Source organism: Electrona antarctica (assembly GCF_951216825.1).
Source record: "Electrona antarctica genome assembly, chromosome: 8".
In the NCBI taxonomy this organism is placed as follows: domain Eukaryota; kingdom Metazoa; phylum Chordata; class Actinopteri; order Myctophiformes; family Myctophidae; genus Electrona; species Electrona antarctica.
The window spans coordinates 39654970-39667469 of record NC_136789.1 but is presented as its reverse complement, the minus strand read 5'-3'; the positions used below and the strand labels follow the sequence as shown (position 1 = coordinate 39667469).

The window sequence follows — 12500 nt, the reverse complement described above, 5'->3', positions numbered from 1 at the left end:
GGGGATGAGAGTGGGTGGTTCGGGGGGGGGAGGTTGGGGGGGGGGGGGGGAGGTTGGGGGGCGCAGCTTGTGGGAGGGGTGGGGCGGGGGGAGGTTGCGTCCTCTTCAGAGGCAGGTGTCGAGGTGGGCTGATTGGGCCGCCGCCACCCCGGGCCTGGTCTCGGCGCGGCGCTGGGAGCAGGGCACGGCGGGATGGGAGCTGGTCGATGCCAGATCCCTGCGGCCTCCTCTGCTGCCCAGCCTCCTCCGGCTCCAGTGGGGACGTGCGCACATCATCCTCCGCTGGCATCTGCCCAGCAGGTCGTCCGCCAGCGCCCACAGCGGATCCGCCTCCTGCTGCAGCAGGGGTCCTCCCGTGGCTGCCGCGGGGACGCAGGGCTTGGGTCCGGGTCTCCTCCTCCGCGAGGGGCATTCTCCTGGGTACGGGTGGCAGACGCGGCCCGACCCCCACCCACCGGGCGCCGGGCTGTCGTCGGAGGAGGAGGAGAATGAGGGCGCCGGGGTCAGCGTGACCCTGCCCTCCTCCCCGCCCAGCAGGCTGAGGCTGGTCCTGTCGGTGAAGGATTCCGTGCGGTCCTCGTAGCCCAGGTCGGCCGGCGCCGAGCACTGCTGCATGAAGCCGCTGCGCCCCTTCCCCCCGCCGCCGCCCACGTCGGCTGCCGTGCCGCCCTTCTCTCCCCCGCGGCGCCTCGTCCCCTCCTCCTCCTCTTCCTCCTCCTCCTCCGCCTCCGGCTCGGTGCAGGCCGCCTCCGTCTCGTCCATCAGCTCCACCTCTCCCCCCACCCCGCCGCCCCCCTCCTCCGCCTCCTCCTCAACCCCCCCGTGGCCGCCGCAGCCCCCCGCCATGGGGGGCGGCGGGGGCGGGCAGCGCGGGTCTCGCAGGAACACCACGATGACGGAGATGTTGTCGCTGGAGCCGGCGTCGCGCGCCTCTGCCACCAGCTTGTGGGCCACCATGGCCGTGTCACCGGCGTTCTCCTGCAGGTGGTCGCTGACCACGCGCACCGCCTCCTCGGGCGTCACCGTGTCCCAGAAGCCGTCGCACGCCAGGATCAGGTAGTCCTCGGAGCCGTCCAGCGGGAAGTCTGCGTGGTCCGCGTCGCCCGAGATGTAGGGCTTGTGCTCGTTGTCGCCTGCAGAGGAGGAGGAGCCACACGTAACCAACGGGGTTCTCAGGGTCACAATCGGCTATGTGGTCACTTCTATGTTTTACAAGGAAAACTACAGGCGAAATGTTGTTTTTTGTGAATAGTTCCTTCTCGAAAAGTTTTCATGTCAAGTACCCATAAATATATGTATTTGGCTGCAGGCAAAACATTTGTTCAAAATGTCTGATTATATATATATTTGACCCCTGCTGAATTTAAATATACGCATTTCTTTTTGGACGCCTCGCAGACCCGAATCAATAACATCCACCGTCATACAACAACACTAGCCTAGTGTGTGAATGAATCAATAACATCCACCGTCATACAACAACACTAGCCTAGTGTGTGAATGAATCAATAACATCCACTGTCATACAACAACACTAGCCTAGTGTGTGAATGAATCAATAACATCCACCGTCATACAACAACACCGTAGCCTAGTGTGTGAATGCGGTCGGTTGCTCAGCATTGCGGCTGTCTTTTCCAGTCCTTAATGAATTCTCCTTCACATCGTTCCTTGACCTCGTGACATTCCGCATCGAGGTCGAGGGACTGTTCCTAGGAAAAGATGTAGGGTGTACTTTTCTTGACGAATTTGGAAGCACCCCTGGGAATCTGACAAGAGAGTGCTGACATTTTCGTCAGCGCCTGGCCCGCATGGAAGGGAGAGAAGACAGTTTGCCGGGTAGTTCTTGGCCGAGTTTATCATGCACTAGAGAAGGTCTTTTAACATATCAGACTTTATTACTTGCGCAAGCAGAGCACGCAAGTACTTCGATCGGGTATGTATGTATGTCGGTGTACTCCACCGGCCAATCAGGGACCAGCATTACGTCACCAAGAATGGTGGTCCCTTATTGGCTGTTGACTAAGGTACGTTTCAAGGTTGGTATAAGGTCAATGCCAGTTTGACACTGCACTGCACTGCAGTCATCGCGTTCCAAGACACTGAACTAACTGATGGCAGGGGCTTTTCTACTTTTAGAATTGAAAGAAACATTAAAGATGGAGTGCCGTGATTTCTGTATTTTTTCCAGTGTCTGGTGACAGTAGGTGACAGTACTTCATTAGACCCCTTGGTGTGGTTGTTATGTGCAATGACGTCTTCCCTTTGTATTTAGGGTTTCTTCCTGGAGGCTGAAACCTTGGCAGTCAAACGTGCCAATGAAAAACAAAACTGATATAGTGACATCATCCCCTCCTCTAACACCTCCCCCTTTATCATACAACAACAGCTGTGGGTGCGGCTTCAGTTCCGGTAGATCACCACCCACCAGGCATAACTGGCATAACTGGTGGGCGTGTCCACATGTAAACAAAATTTTAACAAATACTGTACACTTTTTGGGGGAAAATAAGCTCATAGCGCGCCACCGAGTGGCGCGCTACGAGCTTGTAGGTCTGCTATTTTTGAAAAATCGTGAAAGTATTTATTTCAGAAAACTGGAGGATTTAGAAGGATTTTTTTAAATGTTGAGGTCAGGCCTAAATGGGTCAAATGATAAGGGACAATATCGGTGGCACCCAACTGTAGATGGATAGATGATCAATGTGTGACGTTTACCTCCAGTATGGATCTGGAGACAAGACGGACCGTGTGATGGATGTTGGATGTCTGAAGCATACTTTTTAGTGAAAACGTTAATCAATAAAGCTTTAGACCTGTAAGCCACAGTGCGGAGACATTTCTTTCTTTTTGCCTGTGATGTGCCAGCTGTGTTTTTCTCTTCTTTGATATGATGTCATGTGTGTTGTATGTTTACCTATGGATCTGGAGACAGACAGACTGATATGATGTCATGTGTGTTGTATGTTTACCTATGGATCTGGAGACAGACAGACTGATATGATGTCATGTGTGTTGTATGTTTACCTATGGATCTGGAGACAGACAGACTGATATGATGTCATGTGTGTTGTATGTTTACCTATGGATCTGGAGACAGACAGACTGATATGATGTCATGTGTGTTGTATGTTTACCTATGGATCTGGAGACAGACAGACTGATATGATGTCATGTGTGTTGTATGTTTACCTATGGATCTGGAGACAGACAGACTGATATGATGTCATGTGTGTTGTATGTTTACCTATGGATCTGGAGACAGACAGACTGATATGATGTCATGTGTGTTGTGTGTTTACCTATGGATCTGGAGACAGACAGACTGATATGATGTCATGTGTGTTGTATGTTTACCTATGGATCTGGAGACAGACAGACTGATATGATGTCATGTGTGTTGTATGTTTACCTATGGATCTGGAGACAGACAGACTGATATGATGTCATGTGTGTTGTATGTTTACCTATGGATCTGGAGACAGACAGACTGATATGATGTCATGTGTGTTGTATGTTTACCTATGGATCTGGAGACAGACAGACTGATATGATGTCATGTGTGTTGTATGTTTACCTATGGATCTGGAGACAGACAGACTGATATGATGTCATGTGTGTTGTATGTTTACCTATGGATCTGGAGACAGACAGACTGATATGATGTCATGTGTGATGTATGTTTACCTATGGATCTGGAGACAGACAGACTGATATGATGTCATGTGTGTTGTATGTTTACCTATGGATCTGGAGACAGACAGACTGATATGATGTCATGTGTGTTGTGTGTTTACCTATGGATCTGGAGACAGACAGACTGATATGATGTCATGTGTGTTGTGTGTTTACCTATGGATCTGGAGACAGACAGACTGATATGATGTCATGTGTGTTGTATGTTTACCTATGGATCTGGAGACAGACAGACTGATATGATGTCATGTGTGTTGTATGTTTACCTATGGATCTGGAGACAGACAGACTGATATGATGTCATGTGTGATGTATGTTTACCTATGGATCTGGAGACAGACAGACTGATATGATGTCATGTGTGATGTATGTTTACCTATGGATCTGGAGACAGACAGACTGCCGTTAACCCTCCACGTTCCAAACCAGATGACACAGCCTCCTAGCGCCTCTATCCTCTTCTTTTCATCCTGCAAACACACACACGCACGCACGCGCACACACACACACACACACACACACACACACACACACACACACACACACACACACACACACACGCACACGCACACGCGCACACACGCAGCTTTGTTTTAGATCAGTGGTTCAAGTTAGTTAGGTTCACAGGCTGATAGGCTCCCCTGTTAAGTGGTCAGATGAATGTGTATTTCAATGTTCAATCATTCGATTGTGGTCCGGCTTGAATGAAGTAACGGAGCACATATAACACAGAACTGGCCAGCCTGCAGTATACCTAATTTTGAGCTTTTCCAAGTGCAGAGTTTCTGTACCTCAAATAAGACAAAATAAATCTGGTTTCGGTCTCGACCCCCTCCAACACTCGGACTCGCTTTAGATGGACTCGACTACAACACTAGTGTGCACGTCTGTCTGTGTGTGTGTGTGTGCGTACAGTACCTCTCGGTCTGGTTTGTGTGGTTGCATCAGCTCCACTGCCTGGCTCCTCCTGACCAGCATGACCTGAGAGTCCCCCAGCCAGGCCACATGCAGCATCCTGCCCCGGAGGAACGTCACCACCCCGGTGGTCCCGCACCGCAGTTTCTGACGCGCGCACGCACACACACACACACACACACACACACACACACACACACACACACACACACACACACACACACACACACACACACACACACACACACACACACACACACACACACACACACACACACACACACACACACACACACACACACAGTGGTGTTAACGTTGCAATGACCTACCTATACTGTATGTGTTTCAGGCTTTGTAAACACAATTACACATGCAGGGCAGATAACTTCCCATGTACAAAGAAATGACTGACGCGGTCCCGACATGCCTATACACATGGTGCATTGTGAGCATGTATATTTAACCCATTCTGGGAGGGAACCCCGTTTGGTGTTTAAGCATTATGTTATGCAGTACTTTAGCTATTGAAAAATAGCAGATTATATACCAGCTCGTAGCGCGGCACTCGCTATTTTTTTTAAATCGTGAAAATGTGGCGCAAATCTATTTAAATATCGAAGGCAGGTCTAAATGGGTGAAATCGTGCAGATTATTTATATTCTGGTGATTTTCTTAGGGTTTAAAATAAGTGTCTAAACTATTATATTCTCTCCAGCTCTTCATTAAACAGAGAGTGTATTTTCCGGTTGGGACACCGATGTTATCCAATCAGGATAGGGAACTCAGTCAGAATAGAGATTAAACAAGTGAAACTGGAAGTGATGATACAAATAAAATGAGTAGACAACATTGGAAGTGGAACACTAAACATGAAGCTGGTGAGCTGGGTATTTCTGGGTATTTCAGCTGATTGGCTGAAATTGTGTCACCTGCTGTAATTGACAATGTATTTTCTGTTTATTATAGAGCTGGAGAGACGGGAGACCCCTCTTACTGAACAAACAGTCTTTACATAGTGTAGCAATGATAGCTATCAGAATATAGTGTTGTAACTTTGAACAAAAAAAAAACGTTTGTCTTTAACCAAAACATATCACTTACCCAATACCTTTTAGCCCATTAAAACCGGGAAAGCATCTGTGTAGTTTTAGATGGCTTAGATTTAGATTGGCTATTCAAAAACAGCAGATGTCCAATCTGTAGTAGAATTGTCAAAAATGTTCAAAAATAGCAGATTTAGAAGGAATTTGTAGAATCAGGTCTAATTAACCCATTTAGAATTGGAAAGCATCTGTGTCATTTCAGATTTTAGCTTTATATTTAGCAACATAGGTTTTTCAGAACCTCTCATCTCCATATTCTAACGTTGTGCATTGTTTCATACGCCCTATTTGATCACACAAAAGCATCAGAAGTAACATCAGATCCACAAGCTGGAACGCCAGTTTTGAGCTCGTCGATTAGGGGTGTGCTGACATATCGATATGGCGATATATATCGATACGTCCTCCCGCGATAAATAATCGATATTGATTATTACAATATCGATTTAAAAAAAAATAATAAAAAAACTTTTTTTAATTTAGTGTTTGAGTGGTGCAACCACTATAGACAGCAATGTGTGTGTCCCTCCTTGTGTCCGAGCACGAAAATAGCATTTTTTCAGTTCCAAGTAATTTGTAGTTGCAGATATCGTGATATATCGTTGATGAAATTTCATACAATATATTGATATATCGCAAATATCGCAATATATTGAATATCGTGATATTATCGTTATCGAGGACCTAATATCGCGATATATATCGTATCGTGAGGTACCCATATCGTCCCACCCCTATTGTCGATCTGCTACTTTTGAATTTGAATCCTGAAAAGTAACAGTTTTAGACATATGAGGTTTGCTCACGCCTCAGGGTTTTTAAGCGAAAATAATTGTGATAATCTCAAATAATTTGCCATGCAGGCTGATCATGGCGTCCTGACGTTATCGACGGTGACAGGCCTCACCTCCCGCGAGGCCTTCTTGATGAAGCGCTCGTCGGTGACCTTGAAGGCTCGGTAGAGGGCCTCGCTGGGGTCCTGGCGGAACGCCTCCTGGTGCACCAGGTTGACGTGGAGGTGGTTGGCGGCGTAGATGGCGGCGTCCACGCCCCCGTGGCCGTCGAACACGGCGAAGTAGGCCTGCTCCTCCTGGTCCTGCACGGGGGAAGGGGAACCATATCATATCATATCATAGTGTTCAATCAAAGCGTTTTCTTTTTCGTAAATTAAATCCATTTTGACCTGAGATCAGATTCTAAAAATGTCTTCTACATCCTGACAGTTTTCTTTTTTTTTTTCATAATTTTTATCCCACGATTTTGTAACCCATTTTTCACCCCTGTGTCAATTATCTAATGTGATCCTGGGCTCTACACACCCTCCGCCAACCTAGTCCCCATATACAGCATGGGGGACATGCAACGGACTTGAACTCATGCTTCCTTCATGCCTGAGTGTCCAAGTTGCTCCTTTACACTTGACAGGGGGGAGTTTCCCTGGTTGGACGTAGCGCGTGGAAGGAACACGTTATTCCAAACAGTTCCTTTCCCCTCCATCAGGCGCCCCGGCTGGCCAGGGGGAGGCAGTTTAGAGACTAGGATTACTGCATGTTTTTTGTGAGGGTACCTACCCTAGGGGACACGGGGAGAACATGCAAACTCCACACAGAAAGGCCCTTTCGTCAACCCCGCCTCGGGTATGGGCACTGATGACGCGGAGGAGGAAACACGCCGCCAGCACCCACAGCGTCCCGAGCGGGAATTGAACCCAGGACCTTCTAGCTGTGAGGCGACAGCACTACCAACTGTGCCACCGTGCCCCCGGTCCTGACAGTTTTCTGACAAAGCTACGTTTCTATGTCAGTCGATCTTCGATTTTTCAAAAATAGCAGATCTACAAGCTCATAGCGCGCCACCGAGTGGCGCGCTATGAGCTTGTAGATCTGCTATTTTTCCAATAGCTAAAGCATAACATAATGCTGACACCAAAAGGGGTTCCCGCCCAGAATGGGTTAACGCCCTACTTGATCACACTGCAGCGGCACAGAGACGCGCCAAAAGGTAGCAGATGTACAAGCTCGAAACGTGGCGCGCAGTGGCACGCTGCGAGCTTGTAGATCTGCTATACTTAGTTTGAATCCTTAAAAGTAACAGTTTTGGACGTAATGAGGCTTTGATCACCCGGCAGAGACGACGGCTTTGTTGAAGAACAGTTCAGTGGTCGACTAACCACTTAAAGGGTAAGACCACTTTTTTAGAGGTTTGGGTTGTTTTCTTACCTTATTATGGTCAAACTAGTCCAGTCCAGGAGTTATTTCGCTCCATAGTGCAGTTTTACAGAAAATAACGTTATAAAAATACCAGCCCATTGACTTCCATTGTAACGGGGAAACAGCTCTCAAAGTCACTATTTTAGTACGTAAACAAACACAAACAAAGTTGTTTCATACAATATAGAGCAACACCAAAACTCATGTGGTTTTATTTCTTCATAAAAATGGTAACTTCCTGTTGATTTTACTATATGAAGATCTGGATCCGGATCCATGGATCCAGTCCGGGTTTTCTTCTGAATAAAAATGGACAAATCAACAGGAAGTTAACATTTTTATGAAAAAATAAAACCACATGAGTTTTGGTGTTGCTCTATATTGTCTGAAACAACTTTGTTTGTGTTTGTTTACGAACTAAAAGAGTGATTTTGAGAGCTGTTTCCCCGTTACAATGGAAGTCAATGGGCTGGTATTTTTATAACGTTATTTTCTGTAAAACTGCACTATGGAGCGAAATAACTCCTGGACTGGACTAGTTTGACCATAATAAGGTAAGAAAACAACCCAAACCTCTAAAAAAGTGGTCTTACCCTTTAAATCTGCTATACAAGTTGGTTGTTAAACATTTTCATGTCAAGGACACCCAAATGTATTATGTATTTGCCCAGACAAATACATTTATCCGGCCGGACCTTACGTCAAAAAGCCACAAAACTATATATATATATCTACTGTATACATGACGTGTATGGCCACAAAAACCACACCATATCAGATTTGATACAGATATATTATTGCCTGTAGAGTAATCTGGCAATCTGTTTTAGATGTAAACTGAGAATCCATCGAGAAAATCATCCGTGTTACTTTTAAACGTCAGGGTGCACCAATTGGGACCAAACTGACCCGTAATGTGCACCCACACAGTCAAAGTAACACTGAGAATGTTACTGTGTACTAGTGCCACCCTCTCTCATCCGTCTCCTGTAATTAAGTGGGTATTAATGTCAATTAACTGGCTTAACAACCATCTGCACATTTACCAAAATGGGATTAACATTTGATCCAGAGGAATTATGAAGTTAATTATAAGTGGATCCACCAGCTTCGACGTGGATCTTGGTGATGGGGGGGGGGGGGGGGGGGGGTCTCTGGGTCGGGGGTCCCTGAAGGACGCCTCCTGATTGGTTAACGAGCCCGCGCTGCTTTGCCATAATTGCGGCGACAGCTGTTGAAACACACTGAAGTCACGCCGGTGAAAGTCACCAGAGGGTCTTACTGGGAGTGTTTTGGATGAGTTGCGTGCACGCGCACAATCGCGTGTGCATGCGTGTGCATGTGCGTGTGTTTGAACAAGCACTGAGCACTGTCATCATCTTAGCAGCACAGGCCATCATACATACATTGTCACTTCATGCATTCGGTAGGACTATGATTACACTGGTAATGTACACCCTTATATAGTTGATATCTACTGCAGTAAGGGTTTCTCTCACCTGCACAAGCCACAATGAAGAGATATATGCTGCTACTGTACATACAGTATCGAAAATCGTAATTTGAATATTCATATTTAGAATATTCGTTTACCAGCACTAATTAATTACTAGTCACGTCACCACGCGTCAAGGCGTGGAGCGGGGATGCGTTTTCCGTTACCTGGATGTTGAAGAGGCTGTTGAAGTCGGGGATGACCACGTGCTTGTCCTCCATCTTGCGCCTCATGTTCTTGATGGCGTGGATGGAGGTCTCGTAGTAGGGCAGCGGGCGCCGGCGGTACGGGAAGTCCTTCAGCCACAGCAGGCACGTCTCGAAGAGCTTGTTGAACGCCAGCCGCGCAAACGTCGCCGCCTCCAGCTCTGTAGCGCACACACATTTGTGTTACTATACTTGCGAGGACATCAACATTTTAGGATGGCGATTTCATGAATGTCATTAAAACATATCCACTATTTGACGAGTAAAAAGAAGACGTCTGTCTGTCTGTCTGTCTGTCTGTCTGTCTGTCTGTCTGTCTGTCTGTCTGTCTGTCTGTCTGTCTGTCTGTCTGTCTGTCTGTCTGTCACACACACATTTGTGTTACTATACTTGCGAGGACATCAACATTTTAGGATGGCGATTTCATGAATGTCATTAAAACATATCCACTATTTGACGAGGAAAAAGAAGACGGAAGTAGCCAATCTATTGTGAGCTTGTAGAGCTGCAGTATAGGCTTGAGTGGTCTTGTTTTAGCCTGTCAACTCAAGGACACCTGCAGGGGTCCTTGGGGGTTCCAGGGGGCCCCCAGCTAAATGAGTGATAAGTATGAAGCTATTGGACCCTTACGTTTTCTAATGTCTGTTTATATTGAATTGTTTTGTCTTTGTTTTCTTTTAACCTGTACAGCACGTTTTGGTTTGGTTGACCTGGTCATGTTAAATGTGCTATCAATAAAATTGAGTTGAGTTGAGTTACAGGTCTGTAACACAAGAGACCCCCTTTCCACCGGTTGGTTCAAGGGGCCAGAGAGAGTACAAATGGAACCAAATGGACCCGTTTGGTTCCACCTGTACACTCTCTGAGTTAACACTGATTTTACAGGGTACAGTAGATTGGGCTCCCAGAGATAAGAATGGTATCAAATGGGGGTCCATGGCCTAAATAATGCATATCAAAAAAGCTTGAGCAGCGCTATGCAATTAATAAACAGCCTGCATGGCCGCACTGGGTGCTTACAGTTGGAGGCCATCGATATTGTCCTTTTCTTTTTGCTGAGGTTTGCGTGATCTGCGCAAAAGGACAGTTAACCCATTTTGGGCGGGAACCCCTTTTGGTGTTTTAAACATGTTATAATTTAGCTATTGAAAAATAGCAGATCTACAAGCTCATAGCGCGCCACCGAGTGGCGCGCTACGAGCTTGTAGGTCTGCTATTTTTGAAAAATCGTTCAGAAAACTGGAGGATTTAGAAGGATTCTTTTTAATTTTGAGGTCAGGCCTAAATGGGTCAAATGATAAGGGACAATATCGGTGGCACCCAACTGTATATTGTATACCAGCAGCAGGCATGGGTTATTGTGTGGATTAAATCGACACAAAGCAATACTATTATGGTTGTGGGCTTTGACCGGGCCATGACCTCCCATCTCTCTCACACTACACTGTCAACCTCACCGAGGCCAGTCGGTGGCGTCAGTGAGTCGTCACATCAGTACTGGTGGTGATGTCAGTGCAAAGTGTCAGCCTCTCCATTGACATGCATTCAATTCTGCTTTAAAAAGTTTAGTATTAAAGGACGACTAACCCCTGGTTTCAACCTATTGTTATAAGGTGGTACTGTTTTTGAGTGGTGCAACCATGTCCTAATTGTGACATACAGTATGTCCGTTTAGAGTACCAATAGGGAATAGGGGGTGCTGTTGCACCACTCGCTTCAGACTGGTCTGATTTTTGTGCATAGCTCAGAAACCCGCCTACCAGTGGATTATCATCGACGGGGAATCCAAGCTAATTGAAAAGGCAGGGTTTTCTATTTCTGGAAAGTTAGCGTGCTATAATGGGACGCCATTGATCTCTCGTTAATGGTGCAAATCTAAATAATAATAATCTGGAGGAAACAAGAACCAAAATGTGAATGGTAGGCGTGTCTCTGAAGTGTCCACAGCCCTCCTATGAGACACACACCAAGCAGAAACAGCTGGTACCAATTTTATCATGAACATTAGTGAGGACCAATGATATGAAGGACAGGTTGAAAATGGGTGAAGTGGTCCTTTAAGGCAGCGGATTTCAACCCTTTTCATATCAAGGCCCATTATTTATTCTGGCATTTGAGCCACAACCACCATTTGATGAGATTTAGTCTCTCAGACCCAAAACTAAAGAATATTTGTGTTATCGTTCCATGCTGCATTGATGTTGGTACCATATACATTAATAGTAGAGATAACAGGCAAACGTTGTTCAAAATAACAATATTTTTTTATATTATTTTTATTTATATTTTTTTACATTCTCTAATTGTGTAGACTTCTTGTAAATTAAGTAATAAAAATGTTTTAACAATTTGTTTAAAGTAAAAGATCTCTAAGGATCAACTTGGTTTCATTGTACACTCTCAATCTATAAGGGTCCATTTGGTTATACTGTAGCAACTTTCCATCCTTTAGCTGGGGACCACCTGGAACCCACTGCTTTAACACATTCCCTCCCGTTACCCTAGGGGCGGTAACGGGAGGCATAATACGGAATAAGCAGAGAAGAGCCGTTATCCGGCCGAATGACCCTGTATGTGATAATCGGCCATTTTCGAGGCAGGGTCACGGCCGTGTTCTAGCCTTCAAACTATTAACATGTAGATGTGAGTGAGGTGGTAGATCTATTAACATGTAGATGTGAGTGAGGTGGTAGATCTATTAACATGTAGATGTGAGTGAGGTGGTAGATCTATTAACATGTAGATGTGAGTGAGGTGGTAGATCTATTAACATGTAGATGTGAGTGAGGTGGTAGATCTATTAACATGTAGATGTGAGTGAGGTGGTAGATCTATTAACATGTAGATGTGAGTGAGGTGTAGATCTATTAACATG

General features: G+C 46.0%; 1 protein-coding gene across 1 annotated transcript in view; it reads right to left on the bottom strand.

Moving 5' to 3' along the window:
• Nucleotides 1-64: 64 nt before the first annotated feature.
• The window catches only part of ppm1e (protein phosphatase, Mg2+/Mn2+ dependent, 1E), a 26935-nt gene continuing 14499 nt past the window's right edge, over nt 65-12500 (bottom strand). Inside the window, exons 3-7 of the mRNA XM_079509036.1 lie at nt 9587-9786; nt 6622-6810; nt 4615-4758; nt 4073-4166; nt 65-1133 (exon numbers count right to left, since the gene is read on the bottom strand). Of these exons, the coding sequence (XP_079365162.1) occupies nt 106-1133; nt 4073-4166; nt 4615-4758; nt 6622-6810; nt 9587-9786 (1655 nt within the window). The 3' untranslated portion in view covers nt 65-105. The remainder of the gene's footprint in view (nt 1134-4072; nt 4167-4614; nt 4759-6621; nt 6811-9586; nt 9787-12500) is intronic.